The sequence below is a fragment of the Anomalospiza imberbis genome, chromosome 2 (genome assembly GCF_031753505.1).
Source record: "Anomalospiza imberbis isolate Cuckoo-Finch-1a 21T00152 chromosome 2, ASM3175350v1, whole genome shotgun sequence".
Classification (NCBI taxonomy): domain Eukaryota; kingdom Metazoa; phylum Chordata; class Aves; order Passeriformes; family Viduidae; genus Anomalospiza; species Anomalospiza imberbis.
In genome coordinates, this window is record NC_089682.1 from 114,782,948 (window position 1) to 114,802,077 (window position 19,130).

At 37.6% G+C, this 19,130-nt stretch overlaps 1 protein-coding gene across 5 annotated transcripts in view; it reads right to left on the reverse strand.

Moving 5' to 3' along the window:
* The window catches only part of GABRG3 (gamma-aminobutyric acid type A receptor subunit gamma3), a 296,317-nt gene that overhangs the window by 54,167 nt on the left and 223,020 nt on the right, over positions 1-19,130 (reverse strand). For 4 of the 5 annotated variants that reach the window (XM_068182675.1, XM_068182674.1, XM_068182679.1 and 1 more), the window contains one exon: positions 1,441-1,578. The exons of the other annotated variant lie outside the window; for it this stretch is intronic. In XM_068182675.1, coding sequence (XP_068038776.1) covers positions 1,441-1,578 — 138 coding nt within the window. The remainder of the gene's footprint in view (positions 1-1,440; positions 1,579-19,130) is intronic. 5 annotated transcript variants of the gene reach the window in all.

Consider the following 19,130-nt stretch of genomic DNA (forward strand, 5'->3'; position numbering starts at 1 on the left):
AGAGATAAATAGATTTGTTTATCAAGACACTGGTGTTACATTAACTTGGCAATTCTTTTTCATGGAATCATAGACCGGCATGGGTTGGAAGGGACCTTGAAGATCATCTAGTTCCAATATCCCTGTTTTCTTGGAGAAGGCTGAACACCTGCTTGCCCATGGGAAGCAGTGAATTAATTTCTTGTTTTGCTTTGCCTGGGTGCACAGCTTTTTCTTTCCCTATTAAACTATCTTTATCTTAATCCATGAGTTTTTTGCTTTTATTCTTCCAATTCTGTCCCCCATCCCACCAGAGAAAGTGATGAGCAGCTGCATGTGGTTAAGCTTCCACCTGGGGTTAAACCACATACATAAATACTTTAATGATTTAGTATTCTGTACGTGAATTAATTTATGGGAAATTTGCATTCCTGAGTAACTTGCAAATTAAAAGGCTTTGTATCCCTAACAAAAGAGAACTTTCACATGTGTGCTCTTTGCAACATTTTTTTTCTGTTAAACCACCAGCTCAACATATCCACTAGAAATTTTGTGACTTTTCATTACAAAAATTGCTATCCAATTTTAAGAATTCATTGCTGATGTTAGTGACTGGGCCAGGACTAAACAGCAGTTGTTTCACAGATTTATAATTCTTTTATCATTAATATTATTCACAGTGTTTTGAAAATAATAGCTTAGCTTTGCTTACCTTTTGAAAAAAAATAGATTTTTTTTCATAAAATTCACCAGCTGTTAAGCAGAAGGTTGCTTCTAACAGAATCCCTCAGCAGCTGTGAGAAACTTACCAAATCATGGCAATGATGGAGCTTACTGCAGTCATGTATAAAGTTTAGACATGGTATGACCACAATTTATCCAGTTCAAAAAATATATTCCATTTAAAATCTTTTTTTTTTCTGTATTACTGTGTTATTATAAGAAACAGCAAGATTTCTGAAGAAATAGAATAGGCATCATTAGATTTTAATTGTAATCAATTAGTAAGTTCACTAGCAAAGGCATTTATCAACTGAGAAAGAGAATGTCTTTAAAATATAAAGAAAAATATTAAACCATTGTCTGAATTATTAAGTACAGAAAGTGTCTTAATTTCACTAACCTACCATTGTGCTCAAAATCTTTAATTTATAGTGAAGACAGATTCAACACAAGAGTCGTCTAATAAATGAGGAATGAGAATCATACCGTAACTTCAAGTCTACAACAAATAACCATATCAAGCAAACATTTATTCCAGTTTGTGAATTCACTAGAAGAGGAAAGATTATCAAAAATCAAGATAAATTCAAGATTTTTGAGGTCTGAACTTTACAGCTTCTAAAATGAACATTGAAACATATTACAATCAATTTGCACTTGAATGAAAGCAAAACAAGCATAAATATTTTTAAATAATTTGAATTCCAGAAAAAGCAGTACCATTTGTACCATTCCTACCTGCAGAGGTTTTCACAATTTCTGAAGTATTTCTGAGACCCATAAAGTCAAACTGGTAGAGTCTCCAAGATTTCTGATCAGCAGCCTCCACTGAATTTTTCCTCCATCTGTAAATCATTTCCTCTTTAGGATAGCCGTCTAGAAATTAATATATATATATATGCATATGAATATTTTGCATTTCATAAAGAATGTTCTGCAAAATATTATCTATTCACTGTTTCAGTGCTATTTGGGAACACCTAAATTTCTGATCTCATGCTTTGTCAGTGAGTTAAGTGGCATCATTCAGCCAGAGTTGTATGGCACAGAAAAATAGACACATAAGGTACACAAAAATAGTCATAATACTGGCAAACCTGTGATTTTTCACAATCATTGTTTTTTAACAATAGAAAAAATATGATTGGTTCTATCACAAACAGATCTCTTCAGAGGTGCAGTTGACTGTACTAATTGGAGGTCCAGGCACAGAAGCATGCTGCTTCGCACAAGCTCTGAAGAAGCTGAGCAAACCAATAGAATGCAAAAAAATGGGGAGTGTCTCAGTGTAAAATATGAACAATTGAAAAAGACACATTGTTTTAAAAGCTGCAATAGTTCTAGTGGGGGGTGTGCTACTGTACTTCTGAAAGAAACATAACAGTGCAAAAGAAAGCAAAATTTTAATTAGCATGGGAATTTTAAAGTGATTATGCTGCCATATTTCTTCTGAAGTCTGGGGTAGTTAATGAGACATCACCTGATCTCTAGTGCTGAAATAACTTCTGAAAGTCTTTATCAGTTTAGCACTCAGTGGTCATATTCATTCTTATGCCAATTTTTAATTTCCTCTTTATTAGAGAATGGCATTTTCCAATCGATGTCTAAGAAATCTTCAACCAGTCTAAACCATAATAATAAACCATCTAGAAAACAAGAGCCCACCCATGCTAGTTAAAATTAGATTGTTCTCTAATGCATAATACAATCAATTTTTATCCATCTCATTAATATAATAGCTGTAGATTACAAGGCAAATTAAAAGCCTAACAACAATAGATGGTTAGCATATTTGTCACATCAGTAATTTATTTTTCCCCGGTGAAAACTGATACATTTTTATATTTGCATTGCAAAACAAACTCTCTGGTCATGGTGCTATTTCCTTGATATCTTCCTCCTGTGAGTGACTTTTTAATTTTGTTTTAGGTTCCACCTTGCCTGGGTACTGCTGCAAGGTGTATCAGCAGTATATTTATCCCTCTCACTAACACAGCAAGAAAAGAACCCCCAAATCCTTTAGTTTTTAATCTGAAAAAATTCCTAAAAAATCACTATGTGTTAATTTTAAATGTCACATTTGTATATTTCCCATCCATGTAAATAAAGAAATAACCTGTGAAGGACCCAACTGAGTAACAAACACTGCTCTCTGTGAGAACTCTTGCTGCCAAATAGATTTCGCTGCCAATTCTGCTGTGCAAGTCTGTGAGATTGACCTAAAGGTAAATTTTTTTTGGCTGGTAGATTATGTCAGAGGATGCAGGGATACAGGGAAAGTCAAGCTTTGCAGAGCCTCCAAGCCATAGCCCTGAATGATCTGAAATCTTCTTGAGTCTGGCTCCTATTTGACTGAACCCTCTGATCACATTTCTTCCTCTTCCAAGTGACAAACAATAAGATGAGGAAATGGACTCAAGTTCCACTGGGGTGGGTGGTGGTGGTGTTAAATTGAATATTAGGTAACATAAGATGGAGTTCCTTTCTCAGATAAATTTCACTAAATTTCACTATAATCACTGTAAGTAAAAATGTTTAAAATAATTGTTTTGAAGTAAAAAAAAAAAAAATATTTTTAAGTGATCCAAAATTATGTTTTTACATCTTTTCCCCAAATTTCACTGAAAAAATTGTGCCAGTTAGTCTTGAATTCGATGATTCCTGATTTTTACTCCTTTCTTTTCATCCCATGACCACCCCACCAAAAAAAAAAAAAAAAAAAAAAAAAAAAAAATCCATTACACTGTCAGTATGCTTGAAGGCTTGCTATCATATTAACCAAGGCTTAGCTGTTTATCCTGACAAGAACATGTAGACAGGATCAAGTTCATGGACTCTCATCCTTCAAGATTTTTCCTGTATTTTTGACTAAGAAAGGTCAGATTCCGTTTCAAAGTCTCTCTTTTGAGTGTTATTCATCATCATTAAATCATAAGCAACTGACCTCAGGAGACCATCATGACATTTCAATAGTTCCTTAATCCACAATTGCTGAGATCTGCTCTTACAATGATTTGGTTGCTTAAATCAAAAGAGAGGAGTACTATAGATTCAATGGGAGTTGTTTCAACCTCTTGAATAACTGCTATTATTTTCTGCTCTGGTGCCAGGCAACTGACTTCACTTTTCAATTATTTAAAAGAATAATAATTTCATGGAGGATTGACACATGTCTTTGGACAATATATCACTCCTAGAATTCATTTAACTTACAGAATAGACTGTTCATGATGGTTCTTCTTTTGGTGATATTCAATATTTCTTGTACACAGCCTAATTGTTTCTAGCCCTTTAAATATTTCATTTTAGCAAATATCAGAACTGGAGGCTTCAGTACTTCCACAAGAAGAGGCAACCTCTATTGTTCAGCTTCCTTTCATTTTCCCAGAATGACAAACAACAGTAAATTTTCTTAAATTTTTGGCCTTGTGGCTTCAAGTCTTTGACTCTGAAAAAACTTCTTTTAAGTGTATTTACCCTTCCAAGTTGCTTTAGGTTATGTAAAAATATTCACACTGCAGTAGGGCAAGCCTCCAGGAAGTCCTGGAAGCTTTCCAGCAGGTGCCAGTAGAATGGCAAGGGTGAAGACAATGGCATTGGAAGAAGACAACCAAGTGTGTGTTCTGTGTTACAGCCATCTGAGCTCTGGCAACCTGCAACTCAGGATCTTCTCAACCAAGTCGGTGTCAACAACATTGTTTTCCCTCTTATCATTTTACTTGATTAAATTCTCCTACCTTCTGGCCAAAATGTTGCTTTGTAGGCAGTGCTACAACTTTTATATGCCATATCGGCAAATTTTAGAGACCACCCTGATCATCTTGCTTTCTGTAACATGGTACTACATGTTCTTGCAAAATCAGGTCAAAACCAAATTTGATTATTTGTTTAAGAGCTCAAAGTATCTATGTAATGCCTTGTGTTTACTTTCATCAAACAAACATAATGACTTTGCTTTTCCACTTTTTGCCATTTTGAAGGTGAAATTATTATAACAGAAAGGCAAATTGTCATGACAACCTCTGAGATTCTCTGGATTTTTCTGTATTTGCCCTTTATTATTGAAATAATTGGACTCATGTTACCAGATCTTCTCACATCACCACCATATAATTTAGAAGTGGAAGGTTAAAAATATTTAAACTTCATGTTCATACTGCTTCACTTTTTAGGGAGACGGATTTGTGCAGAAGGCTCCACCAATGTGCTGAATAAATGGTCAAGTCCAAAAACATCACCAGGCTGGATAAGAGGCATATTCAAGCACAGGCTGGCCATGAGAATTCTTATCAAGTGGCCCTAAAGCAGGTATGCTACAGGACTCAACACTGATGGAAAAATCTCCAACTTTTGCAATACGACCATGGATGCCTGTTTGTGCAAACTGCCTCTAACCTTGATTTCCCCAAGGCTGTTGTTGATCTGGACAACTTAGATCAGTGCCTGATATCTTTGTTTCACTTTCTTTTATGTGACAATGTGGTTATTTTGGGAAGTGAGTAGAGCTGGAAAGACAGCCAAAAAGACATCATGTCAAAAAGGACATCGACCACTTGAAAATGTAAAAAATTCTCCACAGAAAAGTATCTAAGACATGAAAAGATAGAGAGGCATAGAAAAAATAAATAACGTCTTTCATCTCTTCAGACATACTTCACCTACTCTGTGAAATACATTTATTTCACTGCTGGCTCCCCACACGTTGCATTCACACATAACACAGGTAAACCTGGCTTATAGCAGAAGGAATAATAGAATTAGGCTCCTTCTTAGTCTTGCAAAAATTTCTGTCCTCAGAGTATGCAATGAGGAGTTAATGAAAGCAGCAGCAAAGCTGAAAATGTGGGGGAAGCACAAAAGAAAGGATTGGTTCTGTTAAGTATCTGCCAGAAGCTGATGCTTGTGACAAGAGTATGTTTTTGAAAAATGTAACTGGATTCTGGGAAGGTTTTGCTTTTCCATGGGTGTTAGATATAGACTCAGAGATGAGCTGCTGCATTCAGTAAGTGATTGGAGTTCACATCATGGGCATGGAGGGAGGGCTGCAGATGCCAGTGAGGTGGTCAGGAAAGGGAGGATGCTCTTATTCCAATTAGAGGCAAGGAATAAGCAGCCCTTTACGCTGTACAACCAGAAACACTTTGCCTCCTCGAATGTTACCTTGTTAACTCTGCTTCAGGCTAATTGGGAGACCTCTGTCAACACAGCCTGGGTCAGAAGAGGATAATGAAGCCCACAAATGAACCTTTCTCTGGTACCATGTTGTGAATAAGAGATCATATGCTTCCAAAAAATCTGCCTGGGCTATTTTTCTCTTGTTAGCAGTCCTTATAATTGCTTCTTTGTTGGCAAGTAAACTGAATTTTAATCCAAACGTGGTGTTTGGAGGAAGAGGCTTCTCAGTGATCTGTTCCTGTATCTGTATGGTGTTTGTCCTCAGAAGGCTCTTAAAGGAGGAGAATCCTGAAAGTTCTCCTATTAAAATTGGTATTACTTAGATTTCATGATAGTAGAACTTGTTAAGCACAACTAGATGGCAGAAAGAGCAAAGCTGTAGTTAATTTAGTTTAAAATTTTAAAAATATAAAAAATAGGGTATATGACAACTCATTTTGTGTCTCCAGGAGGAACCCTTCAGGGTAGAGTGAACCAAAAGTAGGGAAAGTGAATGGAGACTTAATAGTTAACTTAAGATCTATGGAAAACAATACTCATAGTTTTAATGCATATTGATTTCACTCTGTCCACTAGGAAAGGGGAAAAGGGAAAAGGGAAAAGGGAAAAGGGAAAAGGGAAAAGGGAAAAGGGAAAAGGGAAAAGGGAAAAGGGAAAGGGAAAGGGAAAGGGAAAGGGAAAGGGAAAGGGAAAGGGAAAGGGAAAGGGAAAGGAGAGGAAAGGAAAGGGAAGAGGGAAGGGAAGGGAAGGGAAGGAAGGAAGGGAAGGGAAGGGAAGGGAAGGGAAGGAAGGGAAGGGAAGGGAAGGGATGGGTAGGGAAGGGAAGGGAAAGGGAAGGAAGGAGGAAGGGAAGGGAAGGGAAGGAAGGGAAGGGAAGGGAAGGGAAGGGAAGGGAAGGGAAGGGAAGGGAAGGGAAGGGAAGGGAAGGGAAGGGAAGGGAAGGGAAGGGAAGGGAAGGGAAGGGAAGGGAAGGGAAGGGAAGGGAAGGGGAAGGGAAAGGGAAGGGAAGGGAAGGGAAGGGAGGGAAGGGAAGGGAAGGAAGGAAGGGAAGAGGAAGGGAAGGGAAGGAAAGGAAAGGAAAGGAAAGGAAAGGAAAGGAAAGGAAAGGAAAGGAAAGGAAAGAAAGGAAGGAAAGGAAAAGGAAAGGAAAGGAAAAGGAAAGGAAAGGAAAGGAAAGGAAAGGAAAGGAAAGGAAAGGAAAGGAAAGGAAAGGAAAGGGAAGGAAAGGGAAGGAAAGGGAAGGAAGGGAAAGGAAAGGAAAGGAAAGGAAAGGAAAGGATGAGGTACTTGAAAAGCAGCAAAGGTAATAATAATAAAAGATAAATGTGTATGTTGTAAAGACAGCTTTAAATCGTGAAGTGATTTATTTCAGCAGCAGTAGATAATTGCGCTTAGGTGATAACTACAGCAATTAGAAATGTTATTCTTTGCCCTGTTTGCTTGCATCAGTAATTGACACCTTATTAACAGTACATTAGCTCATGAAAAAAATCAACCAACATCATAATGACTGCAGATTAATGGATCTAATACTGCCCTGAATTTAAAGGATACATGTCCCATTGAAGATAGTTCTTCTACTTAAACAATGTGCTTTGATATAACTGTGATACAATTCTGATTGAAGACTAGAGGATCCAGTCACTATCATTAACAGTAATGCTTAATTATCCCTTGCCTGGGACTATCCTCTATTTGATAGAAGCGTAGATGCTGATGTGATTACTGATAAATTACATGGTAGCTTAGCTTTTGGGAGGAACTTGTGGCATCAATTATTCTTTTGGTCCTTCAAAATAGAAAGAAGGAAAGGAGAGGTATTGCTATCACAGAAATAGTTCCAAAACAACGATTTTCTGTGAGCCATGTTTTGTAGGAAGCAATAATTTTCTTGCTACTCATAGAGAAATTAAAATTTTGGCGAGAAGAGAAGAAGAGAAGAGAAGAGAAGAGAAGAGAAGAGAGAAGAGAAAAGAAGAGAAGAGAAGAGAAGAGAAGGAGAAGAGAAGAGAAGAGAAGAGAAGAGAAGAGAAGAGAAGAGTGAAAATGAGAAGTGAAAGAAGACTGAGAAAATGAATATAATTGGACTGAAAAGAAAGAGGTTTTCTCCTGATGTCATTTTGAGATGTGCTTTTCCATGTACTCACTATCTTCTAACATCTAGAAATGCATCTCAAATGGGGGTGCTAAGATTTTGTCACACACAGATCTAGCAGTAAAAACTCTTTGTCCCAAGTATCAGATCCTAAATGATAGGTAGACTAGTTTGAAATTACATTAAGAAACTAAGGCAATCCTGTTGCATCATCACACCTTTGTGGTCTATCCTTATGCTCGCCAAAGAATTTCTATTTTGACTTCTTTACAAGTAGTACCATGAGTCATTTGGTTTTGGAAAATGTTTGTGTTTATCATATATTGTCCCTATCATTCCACCTTTCTATTGCTTTGAAAATGCTTTCATTTTTTCCTTAAGAAAATATCCACCAAAACTAAAACCAAAAAAACAGTCTCATCTTATAGCTTGTATTGGTGTTTTTCTATGCATTTTTGTCTATGTACTTATTTTTATTGCTTGCTAACAGTTTCATTCGGAAAGCAATTTTCAGAAGTCACATGTGCAGCAATTGCTTGCATAGTTCTGGCCAGCAGTTTCTTTCACAAATTAATTCACTGGTAACTAAAACACCTGCTAAACGTTCAGATTCTTCTGATTTATCCATATTTCATAATCATGCCTGACCTCACTAAATGGGCTGATTTCACATCTAGCTTGTTAGATATAAATTGTATCTATTCTAAGGCTAGAATTCTGGCACAGATCAGAGTACTGAGGATTGAGAGAAAGTTTGTTTAGTCATGTGCAGTCTTCTTTGTGCTTTTTGTGGAATGGTTACTTCAATTCAACTTCCTGCTCTTTTATGAATGTAACAATGTGAAGATTTTGCCCTCAGTTTTCTGCAATACCAACCCCTTGCAGGGAAGAATGAAAGTCCAGAAAGCAGTTTTCCTAGCTCAAATTGTCTTTGGACCTGAATGATTCTGAAATATGTACTTGCTCTATTCTCCAGGTATTTATAAATCTTCTTCTTATAAACAAATATGCAAGTAAGAGACAGAATTTCAGTTTCTAGCTCCCTAAACTTATTTTTCATAGCTAACATAGCTATTTGATAATGAACTGGTGTTGCTTTACAAATGTGGGTCTTCACAGACAAAGAATAGATTTTTTTCATAATGTGGTTCAGAAAACGTTTGATAATGTATTCCAAGTCTCACATTTTATTGGCTGCAAAACTGCAGATGGTGATTCTCAGTAAAAGGAGGTTTTCAGAAATGTATGGCAAAGAGGTGGCCTTTGAGAATCTGCTGGAATCCTGTGCTGCTGCTTTGTCCTCCCCTAGATCTTAGACACCATGGCCAGCCAGCTCTGCATAGAGATGGGAGGCTTCACCTGAGCACTTGCTGTGCTCCATAGGATTTAGGGTGAGATTCAAAGAGATGGTAGTCCTCTTCTCTTCTCTTCTCTTCTCTTCTCTTCTCTTCTCTTCTCTTCTCTTCTTCTCTTCTCTTCTCTTCTCTTCTCTTCTCTTCTCTTCTCTTCTCTTCTCTTCTCTTCTCTTCTCTTCTCTTCTCTTCTCTTCTCTTCTCTTCTCTTCTCTTCTCTTCTCTTCTCTTCTCTTCTTCTCTTCTCTTCTCTTCTCTTCTCTCCTCTCCTCTCCTCTCCTCTCCTCTCCTCTCCTCTCCTCTCCTCTCCTCTCCTCTCCTCTCCTCTCCTCTCCTCTCCTCTCCTCTCCTCTCCTCTCCTCTCCTCTCCTCTCCTCTCCTCTCCTCTCCTCTCCTCTCCTCTCCTCTCCTCTCCTCTCCTCTCCTCTCCTCTCCTCTCCTCTCCTCTCCTCTCCTCTCCTCTCCTCTCCTCTCCTCTCCTCTCCTCTCCTCTCCTCTCCTCTCCTCTCCTCTCCTCTCCTCTCCTCTCCTCTCCTCTCCTCTCCTCTCCTCTCCTCTCCTCTCCTCATCTCCCTTCTTTTACACATGCCCTACTACAATGACTGAATGATGCTGAGAATTCAAGAACTGTGTACTACTGCTGAGAGATCAGACTCATCATTGTACTGCTAAATATGCACATTGAGTTCTCTAATGGAAAACAAACAGCTCAAAATGAATATTTTAGCAGGTAAAATATTGTGCTTGGATGGCTGCATGAGCTCAAGTGAGAAGAGAAAAAAAATATTTTTAGTTTATAATTGACCACTGAAGAACATCCAGCTGTGTGCAAGATTTTCTCATGACCATTTCAACATGAATTTTGTGCTGGATATGAAAATTTTGAGGTGCTTTCCAGAATTTTTGCTAAGATGTGAAAAGCCTGAGTGACTGCATACTGAAGCAGCATCTCAGGTAGATATAGGTGATGTCAATCACTCACAATTTTCTGTCCAGCAGTTGGCTCTTAATTCAGCCTTATGTAAAAAAGGAAGACAGTATTATTTCAATAAAGCAGATAAAAAATATTTTTATAAACCAGAGAAAGTCAAAGCTCCTAGCATGAGAATTTAAAACCAAACCTATCAGGGCTTGCTTGGGACATTTTAGAGATCAGAGCTATCAAACAGTCAAAGTACAACATGAACCTCAGTTTATTAAAGGAATATCTGTCAAATTTTCAATTCTTTGATCTGCTCACATTCTGTATAGCCAGAACACAATCTTTCTTTCCATTTATTTAAAGTGCACTTTTATTGAAGATGCTTAGTGACAATGACCTTCTAAGGCAAGTACTTAAATTTCTCATGACTGGGATGGACTGCAGTGCCATCAAAAAATTCTGGTCAGCTGATTTCAAACACCCCAGCAGGAGCTGAATATCATTCTCTAAAGGCCTTTAAAGTATATTTTTTTTTTCTTACTGATTATGTAGGCCACCCCAAAATTAGGGGCAAAATAGCTGTGCAAGTTAAATGAAGTAAATTCCATCAAAGTTCTTTATCACAAATATTTGTGTTTTGGATTGAAAATAGCCCATGAATGTTCAGTATCAGCTTCAACTGTACTAAATTTTACAAGATAAAATAATCCTGTCTTTACGCATTTAATTACAGTCATTAACTGTATCCTCCATGTAGGACTAAGATTTCCTTTAAGACTCTCCTGATGAGAAAGATAATATTGTTTACCTCATGCATTGCTTTGTTAAGCAAAGTGCTCAGAAAATGTGTTTTGGCTCATCTGAAAATATATAATGAACAAGCAGAGATTCTGGTGAAGACTCAGAGTGCAAGTAAAGTAAACAACACAGCCTTATATAGCTCAGGAAATGAAAGAAAGTACACCTGTGAAGTTGTTTAGTCCATGCAGGTGAAGACAAATAGAGAGAACATAATTCAGTTACAGGCTTTTTCCTCTCATTGAGAAGTAATCTATCTAATCTTTTTATTTGAACTTGATATGAATGGGGTTTTTAACATTGAGAACTCGTTTTGTGTTTCTCAGATGGGTCTGAGAGTATTTAAGGATTATTCTAAACATGCTTAATCCTTATCTTCCAAGTGCTACTCAATAATCAGCATATGCAAGTATGAGTGCAGTTAAAAGATGTACATTAACAGCATTGCTAAAAATTGATAGGAAGAATTTGTAAAATAAAAATTATTAATAATAATAATGTATAGATAAATTTGCATTCACAACTTGAAGGTAGCTCTTATAATGAAATAATTCTAGCATCCTCAGGAGTATTGGTATCCATCTATTTTTCAGTGTCCAACTTCTTGAGTTATAAACACACTACAGTCTATCCACACTGGCCCCCATACAGAAATTTTCTATCCAATTTCAATTACAGAAATAATTTTAGCTAGATATTTGGCTTACATAGTCCATATATTTTGTGACTAGCCTGAACTCTACATTTTCAGACCCATGAAAATGAAAATTTAGCTATCAATAATGTTTTTTCTAAATTGCCATGAAACCCATTACAGGCTTCACAGAAGCTGCATCAGCAAAGCCCATGGCTTTACAAAAGCCATTAGAAATATACTATTCTCAGTCAACACAACATTAATGGAAGCAGGTTATGAATTAGACTTCCATACAAGATTATTATGACTTTTATATAGATCTTCTCAGAACATATCAGGAATGAATAGCAAGAGGTAAAACAACAGAACACTCCAAATTGAAAACACAGTTTTTCTTGACTACTGTCATTCCATAGAATAAAATAATTTGCAGCATAAATCCAAAACGAAACAGAAAATTTCATTTAAACTGAAATTAAGCAGAGTGAGCTTTTAAATGATATGTGGAATAGGGTTGTTGCTGTTGAAAAGAAAAAGCCTATACAAACTATTTTTTATGAAGGACGAATGCCTCTGCTTTGCATCACAGTGTAGCTTAACATGTGAACTGACACTGAAAAATCAAAATCAGTTATTTATGGCTAATTTCTTCTAATCTGGGTGGGTTTCAGTTTATTTACAAAGAAATTAGTGCTATCTGATTATTAATGTCATTACTATCATTCTGTATGTAGAGTTATAGTCATTTACACACCTTTATAGTCATTTGCACGCACACTAAAATTCACAAAAAATAAGATTCATAGCTCTGTAAAGTAAAGCATCAAAGAAATGTATATTTTTTTGCAATATTTTGCTAGTTTTCCAGTTTTAGCTCTGTAGGACTTGTTTGCACCTTATTGGCAAAGAATGCAAGACTTGGCAACAAAAGACAAATGTTAAAATACTTTTTCTCTCTTGTGCTTATAAAAAATGAACTTTTTCAGTTCCTGAAAAAGTTATGGCTAAGATGTAATGTCCCTGATCATAATAACAGTTCAGTTCCTGAAAAAGTTATGGCTAAGATGTAATGTCCCTGATCATAATAACAGCTCATCAAAAATTATCTGATGGAATGAAATTTCAGATGAACAGAACACATTGCTGATTTTGGCATATTTATAGTCACACTCAAATTCATGAAAGCACCGTGTTTTGTTTTGATTTTTTTTTCATTTAAACATCAGCAACAGTGTTATGATGAATTGGTAAATACATTCATACTGCATTCACCGACTTTGTCTTTCCACTTCTCTGGAAATATTTATCAACATCTTTGTTTGTCATTTACTTTCCAAGCATCTGGACTGTTGCTTCTCTGGTTATTGCCTCCCGCCCACCTCAGTACTTGTATCTCATTTGCTTCTGGAAACTGCTGATGGAAATTAGCTGATAGTGTGGTCCAAGTATCCTTCATGTCCTTTTCTCACCTTTTGAGATGCATGTATTGGTTACACTGATCTTTCTCTGACGTGTATGTGTATCTCAATGACTTAATCTCTTACCCAGGTATGTTATTTCCAGCACATGAAATTTATTTTGATTAGTTTTACTTTAGCTTAGCTAAAACTTCTAAGCAGTCATGCTCTATTACTGTTCTCTCCAGATTCCCAGAGTGACTGTAAATCTCAGTATCTTACAGTACACAATAGGGTAAATACTGAGTCTTCTGAGAGTTTATTTCACAATTTCTGGTCCTAGACTCTACTCATGATCTAAATCTCCTCAGATGATCCATTAATTCTCTAAAATTGAAGAGTTCTGCTGGAGTTAGAACCAAAGAAGCCAGGTCACTGATCCTTTTTCCTGATAGAAAAAAGATTATCAGCTGTGCTTCCCTCATGCATCTCAATTTTCTTTGGGGTGCCCTATTTCTTAGCCCTTAGGTTCATGGATAGCTTTGCCTGTAGTTAACCAATAAGTATCAAGTTCTTCAATACCTTTTTTCAGAAAGAGATAAAATCTGAAATAAGTCTACACACCTACCATACATAGTTTTGTGCTGCTTCATTTTCTGATAAGGCTTTAGGGCATTAGAATTTTGTATCAGCATAGAATACAACTGCCTGCAATAGCTCTGAATCCTCCTAAGCCCATGGCTCCCCCAAGTCCTTCCAGAGCATCAGGCTGCTGTCATCACACAAAATATTATGGCTACAAAGGTGGTCCAGGGTGCATGCCTGGAAGCCCAGCAGCTCTGTCCCAGACAAATGTGCTTTCTGTCCCTTGGGTGATTGACAGTGAAACAGCCTGTTTTGTGGCAGTGAAAATGACAGTAATACCAGGTTCACAAAGCAGTTGCCAGGGTCTGTCAGATTTGTTCCCGAAAAATGTGCGCTCATGTTTCTGAAAGAAAATATTATCTGTATATCCAGCTCATGGAAAGCTCTTAAAAAAAAAAAAATTTGGTTTGTGTGTTTATATTTAGGAAGTAAAAAATTAAAACAATACCAAACCACGATTATAAAACAGTGAGACTCTTTGTGCAAGATCCTATACTTGAAAAATTTTTGGGGGAGAATTTTTGGGATAGCTCAAATTTCAGTTTCTTTCCAAGTTCCTCATTTTTGTGTACTCTTCTTGTATCCCAGCGCTTGTCTGAATACTGTTCTGAAAAGTGCACAGCTATTCTAGGCCCTATATAAATCATACTGACAACTATTAAAAAAAAAATCCCCAGACAGAAAATCAAAACATCAGCAGCTTTTGCTTCATGTGTCTCTTGGCCAAGTAACAGTAATTAAATCTTTTTTAGCTTGGTTTGCTCAGGAAATGAGGCTTATGTAATTACATTCATTGTCTATGTTTATATGCATGTTATCTATCCTTGCTGCAATAAATTTTGCACCCATTCCCCAATTTTATTGTAATTTGATGGAAGAAAGTAAGCCTCAGATATTATATATTCTTTAAAGAGGAGCTCCCAAATAGGGGAGACGTTTTGTTACAATGCCCCTCAAGGAAGAAGAACTTACAGTTCTGGACACTGCACTGCTCCAGTGGGTTTAGAGGACTTTTCCCACAAAAAACAAACAAAAAAAAAAAAAAAAAAAAAAAAGAAAAAAGAAAAGAAGAAAACCAAACCAAAAAAAAAAAAAAAAAACCAAACAAAACAGGAGGGGAAGAACACCTGCTCTTAAAAAGGTATGAGGGCTCATTCTAATGACATGTGTACTGTGGAGCTCAAAGTCTCTCAACAGGTCTCCTGACATTGTTTTATACCATTTCCTTTGCGTTGCCTTCATCACATATTTCTCCAGCAGCACTACTTATTTTAGCATCCCTCCCAAAAGATCTTTCCCTTACTACCAGCCCGTGATTTAGCAGATGCCATATTTAATGGGCCTTGGACTGCTGGAATGGTTTTGCCCAAGGACACTGACAAGTAGAGGATTCCATCCTCAGGCTACCAGCAGGCAAAAATCTGTCATCACAGAGGCTTTCTGGACACAGCTTTCTGCTTCTCAGCCAGCACAGATTTTTCAATTGGAATGGCTGGCTTTGCCATGCCATGCTGTGGTTTCATGCCAATTACCTGCCTTTGAAGATTACTGACGATGTGCCCCAGATCACTGCTGATACCAGGTCTTCTCCAATCACATTACCTTAACCCTGTTAGGTTAGAGAGGCCTTCTGTCTTTGTTTTTATATTAGTCCTGGATTTTTTTATATCCTATAACATTGCCTTTCCCGTAAAGCATTTTGGAAGAGGTGGATGTTTTAGTTATCTCCTATTCTGCCATCTGTCTCCTTCTCTTGATGGGTTAAAACTCCAATGCAAGTGATCTTCATTCTGTTTGCCTGTTCACTGAGGACAGGTTGCCCAAGATGCTAAAGGCAGCTGTGGTTTGACATATCACCAGGACAGGAAGCCCAGCTCCAAAACACACAGCCCACGCTCCAGCGGAGACAGCCCTCACAGAACCACAGGGTAATGCCATTCAAATGCAAGTGTCAGATGATTGATCCAAGTCTTTAAGTCTTTCATGAGCTTCCCAAGGCTCTAGAACAGGCAAAAAGGTCAGAAGACACTTGCACTCCTCTGCCACAAACAGAAGACTGCTGCTGACTTCGTCTGTCTTAGCGGTGCCTCTCCTTTCTTTCCAGGAGCAGGCTTCTAAAGCAAGGAAATAAAGATGACATGAATCAATGCACAAGTAAAAGAGGAAAACAAGGAGAGCCCTACAGCCCAAAGTAACCTCTTTAACTTATACTAATACATGAGTACGGGCACAGGGGGCTGCAATTTTTTTTGTAAAAGTGAATACCACTAAGAAATGAACAAAGTTTCAGCTGGAATCTAAATATGCTGAAAACCTGCTAGAAGTCTTCTGGATCAAAAAAATCTTTAAATTTTTGGAAAGTCGGAGCTCCTTTTCTTGAATGATAGGCCTGAAGTTGTTCTTCAGTCACTTCTAGTAACAATAAAAATTTCCTCTCTCTGACAAAAGGTGAGCAGCTTCACCCACCCACGCGTTACAGCAGCATTAGCTAGTTGTACAAAATTCCCTCTCCGAATTGTTCCGTTTCTTGTTTCCTTTGAAAGGGTTTAGTGAAGCACAAGGCTGCCTGCACAGGGTCCCCATACCCTTCACAGAAAGGTCCCCTTACCTGACACAGAAATTACACGACCTGTGACAAATCCCACTCATTTCTGCAAAAATTCTCCCATAACAGCTAACTTGGCAGTCTAAACAAACACATGAACAGAATAACAACTGTCCTGGATTTGCAGCTGGCTTGGCAAAAGAAACTTTCAAAGGAAGAAAATAACATTCACACAGCAAAGCAAACAATGGGGCAGCCCTCCATCACTGGAGTAACCCTCTTCTTATCTTGTAGTGAAATGAGGGCTGAAGTTCACACTTGTTACCAGCAGCACAGACAGGCAAATTTCAATGACACATGAAACCAGTTGCTCGACCTCAGGAAACATGGAGTTTTCCCCAGGAGATTTGGATATAAAAGTATTTGTCTCCTGAAAGCACCACCTCCACTTTAATTTCTCTTTCTTATTTTTTTCTCTGATCAATAGACATATATAACTTACAGTGAGTCACCCTTCAGTTCACCACCCCCATGTCTGGGTGCAAAAGAATCACAGAAGTGACATGCTGGGGAAGGGGGTGGGAGAGAGAATTGTCTGTGCATTCTCTGGTGCAGTGGTGGAGAGAAGGTGGGATGCTCTCTATGCTTCATTTACCTTCTTGAGAGCATAAGTGTGGTGCCCAGTATTTTAAGTGTTTATTGTTGCCTTTATAAAATTTCAGTCTCTTCCTCTCTTCCTTATTGCTCTATAAACAGTGCCATTTGCTCTGCAGTGCTTCCTGTTGTGATACTTAACTATTTTGAGCCTCAAAGACATCGTATTATTAAAAGAAATTATATATTTCTCATGTTTCCAGAGATGCTAATTAACATGTCAGAGACACTAAATTAGCTGCAGTACTCCTCACTTCAGAACATGATAGCACATATGAGAGGACACTGTGCAAATGGTCACCCTCTACATGGAAAGACAGTCATAGCTTTCATTTTTTTTTTTTCCTGGTAATGCAGATGCTTCAGGTGGCTGGAGACCCTTTAATCTGCTTCTCTTTAAAAAATGCTGTCCAGAGTCTGGAGAATTACTCTGGGCCTATATTTCTCCTTCGTGATGAGATTAAGATATTGGTAATAGTAATTAAAAGGAGTTTATAATGACTAGAGAGGATCTGAAGAGATGGCATGTTTCCTTTTTAACTGCACAGAATCCAAGAGAATTTTAAGAGTGAAAATGGGCCTTTTCAGACCCAGCATCTTATAGTGAGCTGGCATCCACTGCTCATCTGTGTTATAATGAAGCCAAACAATACCCTTCAAAACTGGATACATTTTAAAACTGGTTTATGACATATGGAAAGGCAGACATTGATACTGCTATATAGGCTGCCTAGCAGGTTTCTTCACCTAGGTACAGTATGTAAGTGTAATATGAAGTACATTTTAACTGTAAAATGGACTTCAAAGTCTAACCCTAATGTTGACTGCTTACAGAGGAGTTTGTATAAAATGTGAGGAAATAAGGGATGAAGGGAGAAATTCCTCCCAGTTAGCCAAATACTGCTAGTTTTTCAAGTAAAACTCCATTTAAAACAGTAAAAAGTGATCCAGTTCCCCCATCCTTTTGGCTGAGACAGCAGCCACATGTACTTCTGACTAAAATCTGCTGGTTTTTGACACATCAGGTATGTTGGTGGGTGCTCCATGTCCCTGGGGTGGAATACAGAAATGTGGTTATGCTGAGTTTGCTCTTGCTCTCTCTATTCCTTCCTCCCTACTTGTGAAGGCCAGGGAGCCTGACATCAATCTCAATTTGAATTACTACGGAAATCACTCAGCCTTCATTTCCAGGAGCTGCAATAGGTTTCCCACGCAGATACAGATGCTTGATGGAGAGGAAATCCACATGCCCATCAAAACTATATGATCATGATCATGATGATTGCTGAAATATAAAAAACCACAGCCGAAGTCAAATGCTGTGGTAGCTGACATTTATAACAATCACAGCATGAACACAGGCTACTGAATTCCCTTCCATAGCTTTATGACATGAATGTCCCCAAAAAACGAGATTTAGTAGACAAGCAGTAGGGAAGATATACACCCTACCAAATCAGTATAGCAACAACAGAGTCCATAAACTACAATGACTGACTTCTCTGATCATTTTGCTATATACTTATGTCCGTGAACTATAAATGATTCTTTATTTTTTGCCTTAATTTGCATTTCTCTGGATATTAATCTGGCCTAATGTCTTTTAAATAGGATACCACCCTAGCAAGTCTTCCAAATGTAGTGCTTTGCTAAAAAAGATTGACACCTAGATTAGTATTCTTAGTTAAAATGGTGCTCCTTTCTGTATTTTTTTCAATCTTGTTTTGAACCACATGAGGTGGCAATGGAGACGCATGATGCCAAATTCAGAAATTCCTTTACATTTGAAGGGATGATCATTGCTTGAAGAACAGCTGGTTACAATGAGATGTCAGATATTGCTTGAAATAAATAACCTGGCATTATGGCTTGGCATGATTCAAGACATTAAAATTTCCAGATGATCTGAGGATAATTCTTGTTTCCTTCTTGCAATCTCTAATTGGATTAACCACTTTTAAGAAGAAAGCACATGTTTATAATGGAGAAATAAATATTTTTGGGGGGCTATATAATATATATACAGCTCAGGGACTAATTTTGCTTGAGTTTTCTCATATCTAGTGATATGTGGTGTCTCACAAGACATCTCATGTCTGGTTACTGATGAGATATACCCAAGACTGGGAGCTATGCGACAGAGCACTGTTAGGGATGCCTGTAAAGGCAGGGCTAAAGATGATTGTCTGTGGGACAGAATGGCTTTTC